The sequence below is a fragment of the Myotis lucifugus genome, unplaced genomic scaffold (genome assembly GCF_000147115.1).
Source record: "Myotis lucifugus unplaced genomic scaffold, Myoluc2.0 scaffold_287, whole genome shotgun sequence".
NCBI lineage: Eukaryota > Metazoa > Chordata > Mammalia > Chiroptera > Vespertilionidae > Myotis > Myotis lucifugus.
The window spans coordinates 847,508-871,207 of record NW_005871335.1 but is presented as its reverse complement, the minus strand read 5'-3'; the positions used below and the strand labels follow the sequence as shown (position 1 = coordinate 871,207).

At 48.1% G+C, this 23,700-nt stretch overlaps 2 protein-coding genes across 5 annotated transcripts in view; both read right to left on the bottom strand.

Annotated features, from left to right (window-relative positions):
* Positions 1 to 1,002: 1,002 nt before the first annotated feature.
* Positions 1,003 to 4,820, bottom strand: CDK5R1 (cyclin dependent kinase 5 regulatory subunit 1). Its single transcript, XM_023763513.1, has 2 exons — positions 3,457 to 4,820; positions 1,003 to 2,530 (listed from the first exon to the last, which is right to left on the bottom strand). Exon 1 carries the CDS (start codon positions 4,682 to 4,684, stop codon positions 3,761 to 3,763), a length of 924 nt encoding a protein of 307 aa, XP_023619281.1. The 5' UTR covers positions 4,685 to 4,820; the 3' UTR covers positions 1,003 to 2,530; positions 3,457 to 3,760.
* A 3,560-nt stretch (positions 4,821 to 8,380) lies between these two features.
* PSMD11 (proteasome 26S subunit, non-ATPase 11) overlaps positions 8,381 to 23,700 on the bottom strand; it is a 30,609-nt gene continuing 15,289 nt past the window's right edge. For 2 of the 4 annotated variants that reach the window (XM_006099874.3, XM_023763506.1), the window contains exons 6-14: positions 23,424 to 23,618; positions 18,953 to 19,097; positions 17,557 to 17,617; positions 14,161 to 14,223; positions 11,608 to 11,733; positions 10,735 to 10,770; positions 10,418 to 10,469; positions 9,965 to 10,107; positions 8,381 to 9,854 (exon numbers count right to left, since the gene is read on the bottom strand). In XM_006099874.3, the coding sequence (XP_006099936.1) occupies positions 9,965 to 10,107; positions 10,418 to 10,469; positions 10,735 to 10,770; positions 11,608 to 11,733; positions 14,161 to 14,223; positions 17,557 to 17,617; positions 18,953 to 19,097; positions 23,424 to 23,618 (821 nt within the window). In that variant the 3' untranslated portion in view covers positions 8,381 to 9,854. The remainder of the gene's footprint in view (positions 9,855 to 9,964; positions 10,108 to 10,417; positions 10,470 to 10,734; positions 10,771 to 11,607; positions 11,734 to 14,160; positions 14,224 to 17,556; positions 17,618 to 18,952; positions 19,098 to 23,423; positions 23,619 to 23,700) is intronic. The other 2 variants (XM_023763504.1, XM_023763505.1) reach the window with 2 other exon arrangements.

The window sequence follows — 23,700 nt, the reverse complement described above, 5'->3', positions numbered from 1 at the left end:
TTAATAAGGATAAGTTACGAAAAATTACAGGTCAAAACGAGAAAGAATAGCCAGAGAAGCGTGGGGAGCTGTTTATTTTATTGATATTGGGTGTGTGGAAGACTGTGGAAAACCAAACCTTTGAACCTAAGAGAGTAAAAAAAAAAAGTGAAGAGTTAGTATAAAAAAGAACAAAAAAAATTTCAAAACAAAATAACAATTTGAAAGAAATCAGGGGGGGGGAGGCTGATAGCCCCCAAGTTGCAACCTGAGCAGAACAGCCTTCCTGGTGCCCAGGGGCAGCTGCAAACCACAGGCGCAGGGCCTGGGCAGGTCGGAGCCCACCACCTAGTCCCTGAGGCTTGGGCTGGGGGCATGAGAGGACAGAGACCACTGGCAACACAGGCATACCTCATTTTATTGCGTTCACAGATGTTGCATTTTTAACAAGACCCTCCACCAGCAAAAAGATTACGGCTTGCTTTACTGCACTGCTCCCTTGTTTATGGTGGTCTGGGGCCGAACCACAGTACCTCTGAGCTATGCCGGCCCAGCCAGAGGGGACCCCACCCTTGCACAATTATGGGCTTACTGGACACCCCAAGGCTGGGCTACATGGACACCACTCCTCCAGCTGGTCTGGGTGCCTCTGAACAGTGGGTGCTGAACAGAGCCAGGCCCACAACATATGGGGCCACAGCCTTGGAGCCAAGCTCCACAATCGGGTCCCTGCAGGACCACCAGTCAGCGGTCACCAGGCCGTGCCTGGGCCTGATCAAGCCGAGAGAGCCACTCCTGCCCCGCCCAGCAGCTCAACCCGAGTCGACTTAACCTGTGCTTCTTCCTTAATCACCTTCACATCCACGTGCTCTGCTTGTTAAGCCCTCTCCCCTAACCCGGCCCCTCCCTTCTCCCACCACCCTTCCCCTCCCCCATGACACAAATCCAATTATATCCTGAGTGCAGGAATCGTTTATAAAAAGCCGCCTGGCCTGCTCGTGAATGATGTGCCCACGAAAGAGGTCTATGTAATGGATGGTCAGTGCATTTTATTTAATCAGCACGGTACAAAAATAAATAAAAATAAGGGAAGGGGAATTAAATTACAGCCAAACTGAGCTTCATGACCTTGTCAGATTATAAACCACACATACTTACAAACACACTACACATACATACGAAATGAGACAAATATAAATTAATATTAACAATACCCACAGTTTGGTCAAAGAATAGCTACAGAAGAAATTGCACTAAAAAAACCAACATACATCGCACGTTGTGTAATTAGCAGTTTCAAATATACAGCTATGAAAAGATTCCGAGTGAAAAAAAATGGCACATTTTCTTTTCATTGCAAGTTTAACAACTGTTGGAACGAAACTAACTCCTAATAACTGCATTTAAAGAATATATCAACCCTTCAGCTTTACAAGAAAGAGAAAAACCAAATCCTGAACGAGTATTCCTGTGACTTGTTCTGTGCACGGGTGTAAATTTCACAGCCATCTGTTCTAAGATTATTTTTCTTAAGACACAAAATGCTCCTGGTCGGCATGCACAATATCACTGTAAAAGCAACAATGAAAGAATAAAGGGGTGGTGGTGGTTGTTTTTTTTGTCAGTTTTTTTTTCTGTATTTTTTTTATGTTGTTCTAAAAGTAGTCTTCATAGCAGCATGTCAGCATGTCAAACGGGTTCATTGCTTGCACACTCAAGTGTATCAGTTCCTTTACACAATACTGATGACCAGTGCAAGGGGAGGGAGGAGGACGCGCCAGGCTTTCACATGGATGGAACTAGAGTTACGTCCTTAGTCCCCGACCACTCCTGACCTCTGCACCTCCTCCAGAACATAAAAAAAATAAATATGGAGAAAGAGAAGGAAACACACAAAACAGGAATCCTGTGGATGTGACTGAGCAGTTTCAGGCCAGGTTCAGCCCGCCGAACAAGCGGCTGCAAACACGGGCCCCTCCTCTTGAGACGCGGCATCGAACCACCCTCTTCCATGCCACCAGGGCCCGCTGCCCTCTAGGGCCTCCTACCTCAGGTCACACGTGGCAGCAGATCTGAACAGACAGGCCGGTGACAATCCAGCGGAGAAGAAAGAGGCGCTGCAGTGAAGTCTGTGCCAGCGGCCGCGGGTCCTCCCAGCCCTGCATCAGCTTCTCTGGCGGCCCCGGAACGGCTCGGCGTGGGCCTCGAGGCGCAGCTGGGGCAAATGCTCTCGCGCATGGGCAGGCCCTCGTCCGCACATGCGGGCTGGCCACGGGCTCTCAGGGCCGACCTCAATTTCACAGCTTGCTCTTTTTAACGTGATTTTCAGTAGTGCTTGTGCTGAGATGGCAGCCACCTGGGACCTAATCCTATGTAACATGAGCCTCGGCCTCCCCACCCACCCCCCATTCCAGCACTCCCTGGGGGGCTGGGAAGAGCGAATTCTCTGGAGCCTTCACACTGCTCTTTGTTCCCCAAAGCCAGGGCGATGGGCCATGGAGGAAGACTCCGTCCCTTCTCTTGGTCCTCTCCCAAGTCCCAAGCCACCAATCTGGGAGAATTAGAAAGAAAATTGATTAAGTACATATCCTGTGTTTTTACAGCCACTAAAGTGGAAACCAAAACCAGCAGCTGCAAATGATCAGTTGTAGAATCAGCAGGCTCACAAAGCAGCCGGGAGTCCTACCCCGGCCTGTAATTGTCTCTGAGATCCAGCTGTCTCCCTGGGCCTTGCAGGGCAAGGCTTCGTCTTCAGAAGAAACCGAACTGTCTGGAAACAGCTTTAAATGAAAAGGGGTAGGAGTGGGGGGTAGGGGTACATCCTTACCAGCCCCCACACCCCAGCTCTGCAGAACAGCATGTGCACCGGCAAGAAGAGGCCTCAGCCCGTAGGTGGGCTCTGGCTTGGTCTCAGGCCTGGCACGCCCCCTGCCAGAGGCAGGCGGGTGGGTGGTCATGGGCACCGCAGCTGCCCTGGCCTTCACCACGGGGTGACTAAGCGACATGACCCAAGTGAAACACTCACCCAGGAAAGGAGTGTCCCCAGCTTCACCCCACCTCTTGAGCTGGGACCCACAATAAAAGAACTTCATGAGTCAAACCAGCTCATTAACCAACACTGCCGACATGGCCGGGAGCAGGGGACAAGGGGACTGAGGGGCAAGTTCCGTGTCTCCACTAAAGGAAAGCCCTTCTCCCTAAAAAAGAAAAAAGAGCAAACGAGGGTTGTGCACGGCCAAACAACAGGACACAACCTTTGCACCAGGCTGGCTTCTCCTAGATCGAAGAGGCATAGCTTGCCTCGCAACCCCACATGCGGCTCAGTCAGGATGGCGGCTCCAGGAGCCTCTGAGAGAATGGACCACCCAAAACTGGAGCCAGAAAAGGGCCCCCCACTAGAGGCGCCAAATCCTCCCGGGGTCACCTGGCCAGAGGCCCCTCTCCAGCTCCCGCGCAGGGAGCGACCGACAGCCTCACCTGCCCTGGTCCAGCAAGGGCGCAGGCGACAGAGGCAAGTCAGTCCTTGGAATCCCCCAAAGTCGAAGGTCGGGGGCCTGGGTGGCTCTGAACACATCTTCTGGGTTTTGCACACGGTCCAGGAGTTCAAACGCGCCCAGAGATCTTGGCAGAGCTGAAGAAAAGCCCTGGCAGGGCTGAAGGTGGGCCGGGATTGGCCCTTGGTGGCTTTGCTAGACACAGACTGTACATAAAATCTGATTTGTTTAATAATAAATTTTAAAAAATGAATTGAATCCTTGAGCCGTGATGCATGCTACGGGGCTCACCGATCCAGCCCTAGCAGGAGCCGCTTCTTGTCCTCCTGGCCACTCTCGTTCTTCAGGTCGGAGAACACCTGTGTGAAGTAGTGCGGGTCGGCGTTGATCTGCAGCATCTTGGAGCTCATGAGGTTGATGACGGAGAGGCAGCGGTCCCAAAAGGCCTCCTTGCAGCTCTCCACCAGGAAGGGCTTGAGCGGGTAGGAGATCTCGTTGCCCATGTAGGAGTAGGAGAGGTACAGGCAGGTGAGCAGCACGGCCTGGAGCTCGTGGTCAGAGCCCACCTCGGAGGAGATCACGTCCCTGCAGAGCATGTAGAGGAAAACCACGTTGGCCGGCGTGATGAAGCCCTGGTCCTGCCAGCCCTGCAGGAGCAGCGAGCGGTCCACGCTGCGCAGCCAGAGCACGGGGTCCGTGGGGGACAGGTGCTTCAGGCGGTAGCACCGGCGGCACAGGAACTCGCCCAGGCAGCGCAGCAGCTCGCTGGTGGACGCCTGGACGATGACCCGTTTGGGTGTCCCTGCCGAGGTGATGGCAGGGTGCGGGGCCTTCTTGACCGAGGAGGAGACCCCGGTCTGGGATCCCGAGAGCTGGCTGGCAGGGGGGGCAGGCGGCTGGGCCGGTGGGGGCTGGGCGAACGTGGACAGGTTGGCGCACGACAGCGACTTCTTCAGGTTCTCATTGTTGAGGTGAGTGATGTTGTTCTGGTAGCTGCCGTTGGGCTGCACCTTCTTGGAGTTCTTCTTCTTGGCCGACACGGCCACGATCCTCTTCCAGGGCAGCACGGAGATGATGGAGTGCCGCTTCAGGTTCTTGTCCTTGGCGTTCTTGCTATTCTGCACGGCCGTGTAGTGGCCCACCGTGGCCGCGCCATCCTCAAACAGCGTGGCCTTGCGGTAGCTGGGGGACAGGGACAGCACGGTGCCCATGGTGCCGCTGCGCGCCGGGCGGGGGCCCACGCCCCTGCGCGCCCAGACTGCCGGCCCGCGGGGAGAAACGGCTCACCGAGCCCGCGGCGGCCCGGGGAGGAGGCGGGGGCGCTCCCGGGGCGCGTGCTGCCCTTCGGATCTGCGTGGAAAACAAGATGGTTCTCAGCACCAGGCGCTCTTCCGCCCCTGTCTCGCGGCTCCCGCGGACCCGACCCCCAGAGTCTCCCGGGGTTCTGCGGCCCCGCCCGCGCCCCGCGTGGCAGCCCGGCCGCTCCACTGCGGGCCCCCGCCCGCCGCGCCGCCAGACACGTGCTGCCTTTGTTCCCGCCGCGGCGCCGGCAGCTGCGGGCCTGGGGGACGCTCTCCGCCTCATCCCCGCCCAGGCGACTCGGGGCCTGCCCTGGCCGAGGCTGCCACCCGAGCCGCACGAGAAGCCATCCACGGAGGCCGGGGCCCGAGCTCCTCCTGCCATTTAACATCCTCTTTCCCCGGAAAACAATGTGGGAGGAACGCGAAGCCTTGGCAGAGGCCACCTGGGTGCCATGCGCATCCCAAGTGGACTGCCCCGTTGCCTTTATTTCCTTCCCCTTCAGGACCTCCGTTCAGTCACCCCAGGTCAATGCTCACGGCCCGGGTCTTAGAAATCCAGGCTAAAGAGGCGTAGGCAGCTGGGGCCGTTCCACAAACAGCGACTGGCCTTTCCCCACCACACCTGTGACAGGTCCCTGAGGCCGCTGGCTGGGCCCTTGCCCCAAAGATGAGCCAATACTAAGCCCATCACATATGTGACCTCGAAATTTCCCACCCCCTCCTCTCACAGTAAAAACTGAAGCATCTGCTTCTCCAACCAGCCTCTGATCGTAATTTGAAGATTTGGTGCAGGTAAAAATGTTTAATTCTGAATGAAATTCTGGTTCTAATAAGAACTGTTACCTTCACAGACAAGAATCCAGATCCTTCATTTGTTACTCCTTTAGTTTGGTTCTGGAGATTGATTTAGATTTGACCACAAACCTGGGAAACATATCTTACTTCAAATTACCACCTCTGGACCCAGTGACAAGGAAGTGGCCACACAGAAAAGAGGATATCGAATTCCCTGACACCAGCCCACTCCAGCACGCCAGGCTGTCGGCCTGGGCCAGCTCTAACGACTGCCTTAAGCAGAACAGAAATCTGGTACCATTTAGAACAATGCCACATCACAAAGTACTAGAATCTGCCTATGTGCTACCCAGAGATCTATCAATAGTGGCAACTGAATGCTTACAGAGCATGATGACTATACAGTAGAAGATGCCTTGCTCTCTGCCGAGGGCTCCTTCTTCCACAGCCCTTCAGAAACATCCACAGAAGCTGTCAGCGTAGTCTGAAGGCAGGCCCTTAGCTCAATGTGCCCCTCCCTCTGAATGTTCCAGTGTACAACTCCCACCTGCTTTTCAAATGGAAGTCTCTTCAACCCTTTTCTATAGTCAGAAGCTCTAAGACCTAAGCTTCCCGTCCTCTGGCCCACTGACTCTCCCCAGTGACTCAGACAAAGCTGGACCCAGCCTTGTCATCTCCACCCCTTGGGAAGAAACCCAGCTCCCGAGGTGGCCCACGTCCACAGTGCCTTTTCTGTATCTCAGGTCCCCTTCAGATTCTGGTGTTAAGCAAAGGTTAAGTGGTTCTCATTTCCCAAAATATGCCTAGAATTATAAGGCTGTAACCCATCCCTTAGAACCATTAGGATCCACCCTGTTACCTGTCCCTACAAATTTAATTCTAGCAATTCCGACTAATGGTGGCAGTACCGAGCTCCACTTCATCACACTCCCTTTTCCAAACCAAGGAGCATGCATTTGCCTGGACTGGTTCCAGTCTGGCCATACTCTGTCCTTTTGCCTTTCCCCGGCACCTTCAAAAAGAGCCCTTAGCAGCATTACCCCAGCCTCCTCACACTTGTCAAAGACAAAGATGTATTTGCAGCAGGCAGAGCATGAATGGGGTAGTGTCGCCAGCCCACCTGCTGTTGTGACTGGGGAGAGGCTGTCCGGAACCCGTCCAGTCAAGCTCTGCCTGTCTCAAGGTACCAAACGGCTCCTCTGCTCACTCAACCCACCACCACCATCAAGCTTCCATCACCGCTCCAACCGCGAGGTAAGGAAGAAAGGGCAGTAATCTGCCAGAAATGGCAGAATCAAGGACCCGGGAGGAGGCAGACCCAGCTGAATGATGCGGAGCTGTTTTCTTCCAAAGAGCTGCAGGGAAGATCTCCAAATCCCACCCCCATCAATCAGCTCATTTATCCTATAGCCTATCTCTTGCTGCCGGCAGGGCCAGCCTGCTTGTCATCTGCACTGCTGAGCTGGGCTGCCCGTGTATCACAGGAGAGTCCCTGCCCTTTACATGCCCCCTTCTCATATCACCCCGAGGGAGGCCAAGGACCTAGCCGGCTGGCTTCCAGAAAGGGTTCCAAATAAAGCCCGGCTAACCCTGAGGAAGTCGGCTTTGTTCTTCCAGGGATCTCATAGCAGCCCCTAGTGGCCCTTCTGGGCAGCACAGGTTACATAACCAGCAGTCGCCTGCTCATCAGCCTCAGCCTTTGCTCCCAACACCATCACATCTCATTCACACAAGCAAGTCTCGGTACCAAGAAGGCTGGTGCCACAAAGGGTCCCAGGTGAGTGAGCGGGCCTAGGCCACCCTCTCAGCTGTGCCGAGACCCAGCTTATTTGAGCGTGGATGGGAAGCAGTGCTCAGTCTAGAGCAGCACTGTCCACACGAAAAAGTAACAGAAGCCACAAATGCAAGCCACATAGGTACTTTTCTAGTAGTCATATTAAAAGAGTAAAAAGAAACGGGTGAATTTTAATAATATATTTTATTTACCCAATAATGCTCAAATATTTCGACATATAAAAAGGCTGAGCTATTTTACATTCTTTTCATGCTACGTCTTAGGTTTACATGTGCAGTGCATCGCAACTCCATCTAGCCCCGCTGCAGGAGCTCAACAGCCACATGGCTCGTGGTTCCCCTTGGAGTGACCTGCAAAGGGGGCAGAGGACAGGCTGCTGCCAGTTGGGGCTGCCCGGGGCATGGGAAACCCTCCCCTATGCTCCAGCTCTGAAGATACCTTTGGAATCTCTTTTTAAAGTTCTTTATTGAAGCAAAACTCTTCCTGCAAGCAAAACTAGAGACACAGCACTGAAAACTGAGAATAGCAATTGCTCACACGGAAGTAGAGTTGGCAGCTAGAGCTCCCCTCACTCCCAGGGGCCCGAGCCCTCAGGCCCATCCCCAGGTCTGAGGTGTGTGAGGCAATCACCGCTCTTGAAGATTCCAAATGGAAACAAAACCACGAGTTGTCAGGCCTCTTTGGGCACTTGCATTTCCATGACTTCATAGAACCCTCAAACCAGTTACCCACTACGGAGGCGCCATCCGCATCGTGCAGAGGAAGGAGGCTCAGGATATTACATATATACACCCAAATCCCATGTCCACGGTGCCTTGGAAAAACAGAAAAGATACCTGAGCACCATTCCCCACTTCAGGCTTCACGGACCAACTCTCTTACCCAGACCCCTCAGTACAGCACCGTCTATGGGTCTCCCAGGAAGCAGATGATAGTGCACCTGTGGCCAGTCTAGAGGGCTCCACAGAGCTGCCTGCATTCACGGGAAGCCCTCCACAGCACTCAAGAAAAGACACTTTTGAAAAAAAAATTGTTTTTATTGGAACTCATCTGAACATCAGATATACCTGGTGTTGGTTAGCAAGAACCGTTTGTACATTTGATATTGATGGTGCCAAAACCAAAACAGTGACTGGACATGATGGGGAGAGATGTTGAGAATAAAAACCTGATTTTGGAGAGGAAAATAAGAGCCAGTCAGATTCAGTGAGGATGCAAAACCTGGTACAACAAAATCCTTTTACAAAATATAAATTTATTACGAAAACCTGGAAGGATAATCTGAGAAAGGGAAAGAAAAACAAAAGGCCAGCAGGAAGGAAGCAGGAGGGAGAGGGAGGAAGAAGACAAGAGCTGGAGGAGGAAGAGGGAGCTGAGCACCCAGAGGCGCGAAGCTCACCTGCCAGTGGCATCCACTGTGTGACCTCGCCACAGACAAAGCATGCGGTACGCAGGCTCACCTCCCCGCTTCCAGTTCTAAGAAAGGAAAGAGGCTCCCTGGGAAGGGGACATGAGGTTGCTCGAAAACCCAACAACAAAAATAAAAACACACCCCCCAGTCTCATTTCCGATGTTCACTGTTTTAAAACGGAATAAATCCATCGGCCAGCAGGAGAGGAGTGGGACAGGTAGGGAAGCTAATGGACGTCCAACAGCCCGCCTTCCCGAGGGGGAAGGAGGAAGAAGAGACACGTGATGGTCTCCTGGCTGAGAGGGGAGAAGAGAAGGAAGAGAAAGAGCAGAGGAGAGGGGCAATTAAAACATTGACGTCTAATCTAGTTTACTGTGTTAAAAAGAGCCACATGCACAGCAGGCCCCGCGAGGGCCCACATGCTCCCGTGTGGCCGTGGTGGACACTAGCTCCTGGCCTCGTCCCGTCCTTCCCAGGTCCGAGCGGAGCTGCTGCTGCTGCTGGGGCGGTGGCAGGACCTTCAGCCGGTCTGCTGGAGCCTTTGTGGAGGGAAGGTGGGTGGACAGCCGTATGACAGGGGAAAGAACACGGAAACGCCTCGTTTCAAATAAAAAAGAAAACAGCAGTCTATCCACAGTTGTTTGTTTTGGTTCAGTACAAACAGAATAAAAAGTCGTTGCTTTGATGGTCAGGCAAACACCCAATTCTGAAGAGGAGAGGTGCCGCCAGCGGGTGGATTGGGAGCCCGGTGGCTGGCGGAGCGCCTGGCTTGGCAGCCCTCTCCCAGGAGGCAGAGAGCACAGCTTTAGGTAGTGTAAGCCTTTTCCTTTTATTTAGAATAATCTTTTTTTTCTTTTTCTTTTTTTTGTAAGCAATGTCCCCACTCCCAAGTTGGGCCAGTAAAGATTACATGAAAACTGGCACACCTATCGGCTGGAATACAGATGCACCAAATGAGGATTTAAAAACTTTCCGAGCGAAAAGTAGAACAAAAAGAAAAAAGAATCTCCTAGCATTTTCCCCAAAGGTTTCACTCTCCCGCCACACACACTCGCCAAAGGACCGCTACAGATCCAACTCTGTAAGAGAAGACAGAGCAGTGTCAATCAGGGGCCGAGAGCCACCGCAGGCTTTCAGTCTCGACAGGCAGAGGACAGAGCTGCCGGCCGGTCCTGGAGCCAGCACTCACCTATGTCAGTTTCTTGGCTTTGTTGTAGAGAGAATCCACTACTTTACTCATGTTCTGAATTGTTTCCAGAGCAGCTTCATAAGTTTTATCTACTGGGGGTTCATCGAAAATAATCAAAACACCCTCCCCCTGGTCCAAGATCCCTGCAGGAAACACAAGGGCAACCCATGTAAGAGATGGGATTAGACACAAGCACATTTCAGACACACCCACTCCCCAGCTGCCTCATCTCTCCAGAGAGGAGAGGAAGCAGAACCCACCTATCTCCCTGTTCCATGTATACGTGTTTACATGGAACAGGGATCCTTGCCCCGGAGGATGAGGGGCAAGGATCCCAAGGAACTACCAGGTAAAACAATGAAATTATCTTCTTTCAAGGTAAACAAGAACATGATGCCTCTTCAACCATTTCATCCCCACCACCAGCCCCCCTCCTATATGAGTGTTACTCACCATGAAATTTCTTGTCAAGAATCATCTGTGATAATTTCCTTTCCACATCGGCCTAAAATCAAAGCACTTGATTAAAGGAGCCAATTTCCACTAGTCAGAGATCACACCAACATGAAAGCCTTTATACATAAAAGGAACTTAGGGCAGATGGACTGAAAACAAAACGGCAACAAGGCAACTCCAGTTCTGAGCCCATGGTCCCCATGCCCCACTGAGGAGCTTGGGAGCCTTCCAACAAGGCCCACTGAGTGTAATGCCAGCCCCCCACAAACCCCTTTCCCCATCCTTACCCCCAAGACAAGCTCAGGACTCCTTACCTTGGAGAGTTTGATGAGGCTAGATATGTGTTCAATCTAAAAGGAAAGGCAGAGAGACACCAACACTGAAAGTTTAACCTCTGCCTCTCATATAGGGGTTGGGGGGTGGGGATTGCTGAGTGTCCATAGGGCCAAATTCCCTTGGGCCAGACCTGTGCTCTGTCCATCTGCCTTCATCACACAGACAATAAACACACTCCTACCCCACACACTCAGAAAACATTCACCACATGGTGCTCACTACAAAAGCAAGGAGACTGCACTGAATACAGGCAGCGGCAATCTCAGCCTCTCTCCTGGATTCTTGTTCCATCATGAGTCCCAGGCTCTGGCCAGGTTGCTCAGTTGGTTAGAGTGTCGTCCCAATATGCCAAGGTTGCAGGTTCAATCCCCGGTCAGGACACATAAAAGAATCAACCAATGACCCTAACTGGTTTGGCTCAGTGGATAGAGCGTCGGCCTGCGGACTGAAGGGTCCCAGGTTCGATTCTGGTCAAGGGCATGTACCTTGGTTGCGGGCACATCCCCAGTAGGGGGTGTGCAAGAGGCAGCTGATTGATGTTTCTCTCTCATCAATGTTTCTAACTCTCTATCCCTCTCCCTTCCTCTCTGTAAAAAATCAATAAAATATATTTTAAAAAAAAAGAGTCAACCAATGAATGCATAAATAAGTGGAACAAGTAGATGCTTTTCTCTCTTTCTCAAAAATCAGTAAGTAAAATTTCTTAAAAAAGAATCCCAACCTCTTGGTGGTCTCTGCCCACCAGGCACATCCTTGAAGTGAGTTCCTATTGTGGACAGGTGTGGGGAAGGAGGGGCTGCAATGGCAATGCCTAGCCAGAGAGGGGCTCGAGTCCCCAGGAGGGTTCTTACCTGTACTCGGGAAAAAGGCTCAATGACTCGGATCAGATTCTGTTCCAGTAAGTTGTCATACAGCTTGGCCAAGTGTGTGTTGATGATTGGGTCATCCCGGAGCTCTGCCCGGTAATCTGTCAGGGCCTGCCAAAAGATGGGCACAGAGTTGCACTTGAAAGTCACACTATGCCTAGCTTCCTAAGTAGTGTGCTGGCCCTTGCAACTGCATGGTTGACTGCAGTTCTGGAAGATTGGGGGAGATGAAAGAACAGTTATGGCAGAAGGCAGAAGAAAAGGAACATCAAGAATTAAAGATTTGCCCTAACCGGTTTGGCTCAGTGGATAGAGCGTCGGCCTGCAGACTAAAGGGTCCCAGGTTCGATTCCGGTCAAGGGCATGTACCTTGGTTGCGGGCACATACCCAGTAGGGGGCGTGCAGGAGGCAGCTGAATCAATGTTTCTCTCTCATTGATGTTTCTAACTCTCTATCCCTCTCCCTTCCTCTCTGTAAAAAAAATCAATAAAATTTATTACCAAAAAAAAAAGATTTATGCCCTGACCGACCAGTTTGGCTCAGTGGATAGAGCGTCGGCCTGCGGACTGAAGGGTCCCAGGTTCGAGTCCACTCAAGGGCATGTACCTTGGTTGTGGGCACATTCCCAGTAGGGGATGTGCAGGAGGCAGCTGATCAATGTTTCTCTCTCATCGATGTTTTTAACTTTCTATCCCTCTCCCTTCCTCTCTGTAAAAAACTCAATAAAGCCCTAACCGGTTTGGCTCAGTGGATAGAGCATCGGCCTGAGGACTGAAGGGTCCCAGGTTCGATCCCAGTCAAGGGCATGTACCTTGGTTGCGGGCACATCCCCAGTAGGGGGTGTGCAGGAGGCAGCTCATCTATGTTTCTAACTCTCTATCCCTCTCCCTTCTTCTCTGTAAAAAATCAATAAAATATATATATTTTTAAAAATCAATAAAATATATTTAAAATGAATTTTAAAAAAAAATTTAAAGATGGAGCCACCCCAGGCACCATCTTTGTCTGAAAACTCAAATCATGTAAGCCAAGAGTGGTTCAGTTTGTAAGCCAAATTCACTACACACACTAGTTCTCAACATGTATATCCACAGAACAAATAGGGTCTCTATGGGGGGAAAAAAGAACTCTCAGGTTAAGTAATGGGAGCTGATGAATTCCAGAGCTAGCTCTTGGAATTCTTCAAGGAACATCAATCAGCACAGCACAGCTCTGCAGTTAGCTCCTTTCTAATTAAACACTGGTTTAGCCCTAGTGTTTTCCAAATATCTGCTCACAGACCTCTTTTCCAAGGAACCCCTAACAGAAGTGTTCCATCAAGCATCCTAAACTTTGGGATAAAAGGATCTAGACCAGTGATGGCGAACCTTTTGAGCTCGGCATGTCAGCATTTTGAAAACCCTAACTTAACTCTGGTGCTGTGTCACATATAGAAATTTTTTGATATTTGCAACCATAGTAAAACAAAGATTTATATTTTTGATATTTATTTTATATATTTAAATGCCATTTAACAAAGAAAAATCAACCAAAAAAATGAGTTCGCGTGTCACCTCTGACACGCATGTCATAGGTTCGCCATCACTGATCTAAACTGTGCATTCATGTCTGGCATTCATGTCTGTGATTTATTGACCTTTAGTAATGATCTCAGTATCCTAGCTCGTGTCAGCTGTGCTATAAAGTGTTAAGGGACGGAAAAAAAATATACAAAGTAAAGAAGTAAATACCCTGCTGGTGTTACTCAGTGGTTGAGCATCAACCTATGAACCTGGAGGTCAAGGTTCGATTCCCAGTCAGGGCACAAGCCCGGGTTGTGGGCTCAATCCCCAATAAGGGCCATGCAGGAGGGAGCTGATCAATGATTCTCTTTCATAATTGATGTTTCTCTCTCCCTCTCTGAAATCAATACACATACACACACACACACACATATGTATTTTTTAAAAATGTAACCAGTGAGGAAAACTGGTTAATAGTAGCTATATATATAAAAGCCTAAGCGATCAGACGACCAGCAGGTAGCTATGACGCGCGCTGACCACGAGGGGGCAGATGCTTAATGGAGGAGCACCGCTCAGCTGACAGAAGGGCGCAAGACGCCAGGCTCAGGGGCCTCTCCCTCAGACAATCCCCCTTGTGCGCCTGAGCTGCAGCGGTAGCAGGCACAGCAGGGCTGGGATAAGCGGGAGCGGCGCAGCGCCCAGCCAGGGCTCGGGCTCCTCCCCAGCTGCCTGCCGCATTGCGCACTACTTCATGCTGTGCAGGATTGATGCGGACAGCGGACTGGAGCCCGTTGAGATGGCAGGTAAGGCCAGGCTGCAGTGGCGCAGAGATCTACTGATCCCAGAAGACCAGGCCGAGGGACCCCACCAGTGCATGAATCCGTGCACCGGGCCTCTAGTAAGGAATAATTCTGTACTATCTTTGTAACTTCTTATGAAACGATAATTATTTTAAAATAGTGTATGTTTTTAAAAAGTACTTAAATGCCCCTCTTTTCCACCCATTCCCTACCAACCCAACACCATGCTTACCTTTTCAAAATCTGCGAGTGACCTGTTCTTGCTAGCCTGGGCCACACATTTTAATGCTTCTGTCTAAAAATAAAGAGAAAAGTAGTCAAAGTGATCTGTTCTGCACACCCACATCCCACACACAAGTCTCATAAGCAGTATGCTACGTCCCAACAACTTCTGGTGGCAGGGAAGCAGCAGGCCCACAACTGTTCTTGAGGCCTGGGAAGAAAAGCTGCAATAAGACCACTGAGAGAACCGTGGCTGTGCCTGCAAAGTGAATTGGGAGGTTCTACATTCATGGTGGCCAGAGACTGGGGTCCCCAAAGCAGGCACCTGATGAGATCTGGGGGAACACCCAGAGACCCATTGACCTGGCCCCTCCTGTTCCCCGCAGACTGAGACATGAGGGCCCGGCACCATGCCTGTGCTCACTCAATCCAGATCATAAAGGTGGAGGAGATCTCGGTCAACAAGTGCCGCCAACTGGCATGGCAGTTAAGCAGTTCCACGATCAAGTTCCTGCTGCCCCCCCCCTCCCCCCCGTCCTTCATCACTAGCACACTTCACCACCAAAAGGCCCAACACCTTTTTTTTTGTTAATCCTCATCTGAGGACATTTTTTCCATTGATTTTTAGAGAGAATGGAATGAAGGAAGGGAGGGGGAGAGAGAAAGAGAAACATTGACATGAGAGACACATCAATTGGTTGCCTTCTACATGCGCCTGACCAGGGCCGGAGATTGAGTCTGCAACCCAGGTACGTGCTCTTGACCAGGAATCAAACCCAAGACCCTTCGATGCTCCAACCACTGAACAAAATCAGCCAGGGCTCCAACACCTTTTAGATGTAGGGCCTCCCTGTCCCCTGGTCTGCCTGAATAAACACCTTGGGAAAATCATGAAGGAAAACAAAAAGAATGCCACTGTGTGCCAGCCAGCCAGTTTCCCTTTGAAATCTGAAATAAATTAAAAATACTAGAAAACAGCTAGTGTCCCCTCCCCCACCCCCGCAAAAAAAAAACCCTGACACAGCATTCTCCGAAGATGACATGTTAAAAGGGAAAATGACCAGAGAACTGATTTCTTTCCAAGACTCCCTATCCCTGTAACACCCCTGATTCCTTCCTTCCCACCTGATAAGACCTTTGCTTCATGAAGATTCATTCTGCTAGGTTTATTACAGTGTGCAGACCAAGGTCTACTTTCATTAGGGTTGAGGCATCACGATTTTACATATTACACTGCATGTTAAAACCCGAGAGTTATGAAGGTACAATCAATGGTTCAGGGCACCTTCTAACCCAGTTAGAAAAGGCACCTGCCCAAGCTATCAAGTCCCCTTCGATCAGCAAGAAATCTACAACATTAATCTTTTTAGAACAGTCTGACTCCTGCTCAAAAGCTGTCATTAAGCCGAAACCGGTTTGGCTCAGTGGATAGAGCGTCGGCCTGCGGACTCAAGGGTCCCAGGTTCGATTCCGGTCAAGGGCATGTACCTGGGTTGCGGGCACATCCCCAGTGGGAGATGTGCAGGAGGCAGCTGATCGATGTTTCTCTCTCATCGATGTTTCTAACTCTCTATCTCTCTCCCTTCCTCTCTGTAAAAAATAAATAAAATATATTTAAAAAAAAAAAAAAAAGAAAGAAAAATACTTTAAAAAAAAAAAAAAGCTGTCATTAAGGTACACAGGACCAGGAGCTCCTCCTGTACCAGCCTATGTACTTAAATAAGGATGGTGTGTCTTATACAGCAGACTTTAAAAATAGAGCCAAGGCTCTGGTCCCTGTGGCTCAGTTGGCTGGGTGTCATCCCATGAACCAGGACGTTGCCAGTTCAATTCCCGGTCAAGGCACATGCTCAGATTGCAGGCTCAACCCGAGGCAGCAGATCAATTTTTCTCTCTCTTTCTCCTTCTTCCCTCTAAAAATCAGTAAAAATGTATTTTTTTAAAATAGTGCAAAGTGTTCTCAGCATTTGTCCTATAGACAGAAGAAATGTCATAATGAGAAAAGCCTGGAACTTAGAGCCAAGATAACCCAAGTTCAAAGTCTGGCTCCACCACTACCAGTTAGTTTACCTGATCTTGTTCTGGACACCTGATCTCTCTTAGCCCATCTCCTCAACTCTACTTCTAGATAATAACAAGTATTCACTTTAGCAATAACCAGTATTCTTTTGGTCAAAATTAGAAGCTGATCTGAAACTTTTTCTGATAAAAAGCCAATTAGGGCCACTTTTGGAGAAGGAAGAAATCATCTTGTGGCCATTCCTCTAAAGATACAGTGAGATAGCCAATGTGCCTGTTGTTTAGAGACAAATCTTTGAATCTACAAAGATTACTTTTACTTTAGTAATGATATTTAAACAAAATACAAAGAAGAGATAGTGAAGACATCTGAGACGTCATCTTTACACAGGTCATACTCATAGCTATACAGGCACAAAAGGTACCACAAAAAGAGCTACTGGCCCAACCAGTGTGGCTTGGTGGTTAAGCATCGACCCGTGAACCAGGAGATTACGGTTCAATTCCCGGTCAGGGGACATGCCCGGGTTGCAGGCTTGATACCCAGTAGGGGGTGTGCAGGAGGTAGCTGATCAATGAATGATTCTCTCTCATCATTGATGTTTCTATCTCTCTCTCCCTCACCCTTCCTCTCTGAAATCAATACATTTTTTAGAAAAAAAGAACTCTTGCCCTAACTCCAAAACTCAGGACATGAGTGCAAAGTGCTAATATAAGAAGCACTCAGGTGAGTCATCAAAACCTAGTGCCCGGGTTGCAGGCTCGATACCCAGTAGGGGGTGTGCAGGAGGCAGCTGATCAATGAATGATTCTCTCTCATCATTGATGTTTCTATCTCTCTCTTCCTCACCCTTCCTCTCTGAAATCAAAAAAAAAAAAAGAAAAAAAGAACTCTTCTTGTACCACATCCAAAACTCAGGATATGAGTGCAAAGTGCTAATATAAGAAGCACTCAGGTGAGTCATCAAAACCTAGTTTCTGCACCAGGCAATCTGATCTCCTTAAAGCACATACATGTGCACCAGGCCTTACTGGGCTTCAACTAGGAGAATCAAGATTTCATATTCTGCACATGTCAAATTTGCAAGTCAGGCTCAGATAAATTTCCTGGTCAATGCTAAATGCAACCTAACTCAATACAAATGCTAAAATTCACTCCTTCAAACCATCTGATGTCCATAAGAGCACCAAACACTGACTTTTTAGATCACAAATTTAAAAGCACAAGAAATATACTGAATGGGCTTAAGGAAAAGGGGTGGGGGGAGAGGATAAAAATGTAGAATGGAGACTTGAAGAGCACTAGTCTCACCAAACATCATGTCTGACACAATATGCTGGCCTCAGAGTAAGTAGAGATCAGAACTGCAGTCATGGTGTCCCCTACCTGCCTCCCCGCATACCGCAGTGCAAGCTTCCCGCTCACCAGAGCCTGGACATCTTCTGGGCTAGAAAAAAAGACATACTTGGTCAATTGCTCCAGAACATCATGCTTGTAAGTATAGGCTTAGGCAAATTTCCTTTTCTCAGAATTCTACTGAGAATCAGCCCCACCCCTAAACCCATATGCCCCTCACACTGCAGAGGCCAGTCTGAATTCCTACACTCTGGGACAAAAATCAACAGTGAAGAGCAGAAAAACTCCAGCATTAAAAAGAAAGCAACAATGAACCTACCAAAAGTAATAGAACCAACAGGCAGAATAATAAGTGTAAGTCAAATCCCAACATAAGATCCAAAAAACCGGCCCAGCATGACTCAGTGGTTGAATGTCAACCTATGAACCAGACAGGGGTCCTCCAACTACGGCCCGCGGGCCACATGTGGCCCGCCGAAAACACTTGTTTTTTTACTTCAAAATAAGATATGTGCGGTGTGCATAGGAATTTGTTCATAGTTTTTTTTTAAACTATAGTCCGGCCCTCCAACGGTCTGAGGGACAGTGAACTGGCCCCCTGTTTAAAAAGTTTGAGGACCCCTGAACCAGAAGGTCAAGGTTCAATTCCCAGGCAGGGCACATGCCTGGTTGTGGGCTTGATCCCCAGTAGGGAGTGTGCAGGAGGCAGCCAATTAATGATTCATCATTGATGTTTCTATCTCTCTCTCTCCCTCTCCACTCCTCTCTGAAATCAATAAAAATATCTTTATAAAATAAAGAAGATCCAAAAAGAATCCCAGTAAATATCTCATTTACTACCCCAAAATATGGATAAATTATTTATTATTCTTTATAAAGATCTGTCATACTTTCTGTTGTCCCCTTTTTCTTAGGTCAAGGTTCAATTCCCAGGCAGGGCACATGCCTGGTTGTGGGCTTGATCCCCAGTAGGGAGTGTGCAGGAGGCAGCCATAGAGAGTTAGAAACATCGATGAGAGAGAAACATCGATCAGCCGCCTCCTGCACACCTCCCACTGGGGATGTGCCCGCAACCCAGGTACATGCCCTTGACCGGAATCGAACCTGGGACCTTTCAGTCCGCAGGCCGACGCTCTATCCACTGAGCCAAACCGGTTTCGGCGTTGTTGTCCCCTTTTTCAAACCTCTCCCTAACCTCTTCCTTAATCTACCCCCTGTTGGTCTGTAAGTTATTTTCTGGCCCTCTGTCCCATTATTACTCTTTGGAAAGAATAATTGCAGGATACTTCAAGGAGGCTTCCCATCTACTTCCACTAGCTATAGCTTCTGTGACTGTCCAGTCCCTGCCAAGCCATCTCTGACACAGCAGAAAACTTAGTTAAAAATCTGAATTCTCATATCCCAGAGTTAATTAATGTGCACCTACCTGTTGAGCATGATTTTGCACAACAACATGTACTTCAGAGAGGTGATGGCCTTGGGGCTATCAATGGAGTCATAACCCTCAAATGCCTCATAGAAATATGAGTATGCAGTTTTCCAGTCCTTCTCCTCTGCTGCGTGAATAATACCTAAGCATTGAAAAGAAAGGTGGAAGAACCACATGAGAACCACACAAGATCAGAGCTGGGAAGGGCCTCAGAAACCTATCCCAACCCCATCCACTTATTCCTGAGGTCAGGAAAGGATAAAGGACCTGTCCAAAGTCATTATCAGCTAGTGGCAAAGCTGGGATTAGAACCCATGTCTTTCTTTGGCTTCCCAGTTCAATGCCATCTTGCTAATATAAATTCTAAAGGAGTTAAGACCCAACTCAAAGAAGATCCTAAAGCCTGCAAACTGTAACATCTTCTCCATGCTTCTCACCCTTACTGCATGCAGTCCTATCTTTTGCAGCCACTAGGAAAGAACATCCTCCATTACATCACTTTCATAAGTCAGGAAGTTGACCCAAACATCCCTGCACTGCCCGAATGACTGATTTTAATAATATTAACCATTTCATTAAGATAGCTTTTCTAAGCTTGACATTTTTATATGTAAGCAGCTTTCATGGGGGAGAAAAAAAATCCAATCTCTTATATCCTCATTTGAAATATTTCTCATTTATGGATGTACTTTAGCCCAGTTGTGAGTTGCAACAGTACATAGATTTCACATAATGCCAAATCCATGAACTTAAATGCACACAGTCAAACAGTATTTATTTAGACTGACATATCACAGTCATCTAATTCTCTACTTCTTAGAGGTTGGGTTGCTCCCAATGAGCCTAACTTTGATTGAACCTGCTACTATTTCCAACCTATGCCATGACCTGGCATAATAGTACTTTTTAGTTTGGGAGCACCTAAGTCCTAAGAGTCTATATATCAGTTCTAACTCTGCCTCAGCCCCATCCATTTATTTACCACAGGGCTTTCCAACATTCTTCAAATCAAGGTACATGTAGTAGAGAGTATTCAGCATGCTGGAGTAAAAAGATGAAACTACTGACATGTGACCCCAAGGAATCAATGTTTCAGCACACTTCTAACCTACCTGTTACATACCTGTGTGTCTGGCACCCCAGCTGGGAACTTCCCCAGCACTTTACCCTACCCAAAAAGCCTTCCCCTCTGAGGCAGAAGGAATCAGATCCTCCTTCTACTAGTCTTAAACACAGAGGCCTGGAGAAAACCCCCCTTCTCTGAGGCCAAGGAGAGCTCCCTAAAGAACAGCCAACAAACTATTAACCCTGCTAAAACTAGGTAAGACAAATCTCCATTTTCCCATACCTCCCAGTGCAGAGCTAGAGGAGAACAGACCAGGCCCAAACTAAGACTAGTCAGAAAAAAAAAAGTAAAATACGCCCCCACCCCAAGATGGTATATGGTTTTCCCAAACTCATTAGTAAATAGGAGCCACATTAGGACATTAGGACTATGAGCATCATGGTTGGTGTGAGGTGTACTGTATTGTTTAAAAAGAACTAGACTGTCACTCATTCAACACAAATATTAATGAGAGCTTCCCCTGTGCCAAGCACTGATATAGCTACTATGGAGGAAACAAATACAAATGAGGTCCTCAAGGAGCTTGGTCTCACAGTGGGAAAGATGGTCACCAAAACAGAAACAAGGTTAGTACCTTAACATGTACAAAGAATATACCTTTCATAGGGAAGTCTGAAGTAAAGAAGACTTACTGGAGAGGGTTTACAGAGAAGACATCTAACCTGGATCTAGAAGGATAAAAAGGAGTTTGCCATGGGGACAAGACGAAAAGGGGAATTTTGAAGCAGAGTTGACAAAATATATGAAGGTCCAGAAGCAGAAGCACATGAAGTCATTTGATGAATAGGAATGAAAACCAAAGGTGATAATGAGAAGGATGCCTTCCTTTTTTTTAATCCTCCCCCAAGAATATAGTTTACTGATTTTAGAGAGAGATGGGGAGAGAGAAACATATATCAGTTGCCTTCTGTACTCACCCCAAGTGGGGATTAAACCCACAACCTTTTGGTGTATGGGACAACACTCCAACCAACTGAGCCACCCGACCAGGGCAGGATGCCTTCCTTTGGTTAAAGTATAATTTAGCCTGGAGATTACAGGGAACTACTGGAAAATTTTAAACAAAGAAGTTGCATGGTCAGATTTGTGTTTCAGAAAAATGACTTTGGCCCAGTAAGAAAGATGGACTGAGAAAAGTGACTAGGGACAGTTAGAACAGTAAAAGACTCCAGTGGCCTAGGCATCAATTAGAGCAGTGAATGTAGATGGAAAAGGAAGGGCTGATGTGGAGACAGACTCAACCTGATCTGGCAACTGAGTATGGACATGAGGGGTGAAGGAGAGGAAGGGGTCAAAATTACTCCAAAGACAACAGCTTGAGCAACTAAGTCAATGATGATGCCACTAACTAAAATAGGAGAGGCAGAAAAGAACAGTTTAAGGGGGAGGGGTTAAATAATGTTGGTTTTCAACATGTTGAGATTGAGATATAGTATGTATGTCCATTATGCAGCTGAAAATCTGGATCTGGAATTTAGGAGGAAGTTACTGGAGATTCAGATGAGACCATTAGTGTTATATGGCGACTAAAGCATGGGCAAAACATGGGATTAGAGAGGAAACAGGGAGAACAAGAAGAGAAAAAGAACTGAGAAAACAACACTGAGGAACACAGCAAAGTGTGACCAAGGATAATTATTCAAGGGAGGAGAACCAAAAAGACAGTGATACCAAAGAAGCCTAGCCCTGGCCAAGTGGCTCAGTGATTGGAGTGCGGGCTCATGCACTAAAGGGTCGACGGTTCAATTTCCAGTCAAGGGCACACCCCTGGGTTGCAGGTTTGATCCTTGGCCCCGGTTAGGGCGTGTCCGGGAGGCAAACAATCCATGTGCCTCACATAAATGCATCTCTCTCTTTCTCTCTCTCTCTCTCAACCATCCACCCTTCCTCCCTCCCTCCTCCCATCCCTTTCACTCTCTCTCTCTAAAAATCAATAGAAAAAATATCCTTGGGTGAGGATTAATCAAAAAAAGAGAAAGAAAGGAAGGAAGAAAAAGAAACCTAGAGAATTCAACAGGGTCAAAATCTCCACCATGCCCCTGCACACCACCCCCTTTCCCCAACAGAGGAGTCGAGAGAGATAAGAAAATAAGGATAGTCTTTCAACACTTTCAAGAAGCTTGCCAAGCAAAGGAGAGGACAGCAATTTAAAAAGGAGAAAGGACGGTGTTTTTTCAGCTGGGGTGGTTCAAAGACTGAGATGCAGAGCCACATGGAGAAGAAGAAAGACTACAGATTTAGAATGGAACAAAAGGACAAGTAGAAGGATCATTCTTGATAGAGGTTACAAATGTTTAGTGACAAATTCTGGCGAGGAAAAACAAGAGGGTTTAAATTAAAATGGCCTCCATTTCCTCTGAGAAATCAGATGCAAGTTCATCTCTTGACCATGAAGGAAGGGCATAATAAAAGAGCAGGGGTTTAAAGAAAGTGCCAAATTGGTCAAGGCTAGGTACTATGATAAAAACTACATTCATCATAATTTAATCCCCACTACAATCCTATGAAGAGGTACAATTTACAGATGAGTTACAGATAAATTACGTAACTTGCCCAAAGATAAATTAACTAACTAGAATTTGGCAGAACTAAAATGTCAACCTAGAAAAGTCGGTTTCTAGAGCTATTGCTCTTAACCTCTGAATGACAAAACATGCCATTTGATACTCAAAATACTCAAGAGGCAAGTAGGGCAGGTATTCTCTCTGTTACAGACATGGAAATTAAGACTACAGAAAGATAAGGGCTTAAACTAGTCTTCTGCCTTTAATTCCAGTGCTCCTTCAGTAATAATAAAGTATAACTAATAAAAGCTGCCGACTTCAAGTATTCTACTGCCAATGGCCTCCTAACCCCAACATTCACACACTCCATCAGAAAGCTATCCACTAAACTCAACTGAAATTCGGAGTGGGGGTGTCTTTTCTTAGCCCTGTTCTGAGGCCACTTGGAAAAGCCCAACATGCTTTACAAAGATCTCCAAGTGACAACAGACTTGGGTTAATCAATGTTAGAAAGAGCTGCCACCAGCCTGAGTAGTGACAAAGAAGGAAATTAAGGGAGCTTTTTAAACCTAAGTGAGAGCTCTCTAAGGTCTTGGCTCTAAAAATCAGGTTGCCTGGGCAACCATGGATAAACATGTTATTAATATATTTTAGGCAGTTAATAGCAAGTTAATAGAAGGGGGCAGCTAGTTAGAGAAAACCTTCTAATTGGTTTCTCTGAAGAAGGCTCAAGCCAAATCAGCCAATTTTATTCCCCAGCCCCAATCCCCCATTCCTTCCACCTGTGAAATAAGATGAGTTTTAAGAAAAAAATCCCATGAGTAGCTACAGGTATTACCTGACTGCATATCCAACGTGGCCTGCAATTTAGGGGGGCAGTAGATGGCATTTGCTGTGGTTCGAGCAGAGGTTAAGGCAGCTCGGGCTTTCGGCAAGTTGCTGAGGGCATGGTATGTTTTGCTTTCTAAAAGCTGTACTTCCACCAAAAGGGCTTTGTCATCCATCTTTTTCAACTCCCGCAACAGCTGAGAACCTGGAGGGGGAAAAATATTATGCCCCTTTCTAAGCCATACTCTTAATATCTTCATCCCATAGTATCACCCTCTCCCACCCTC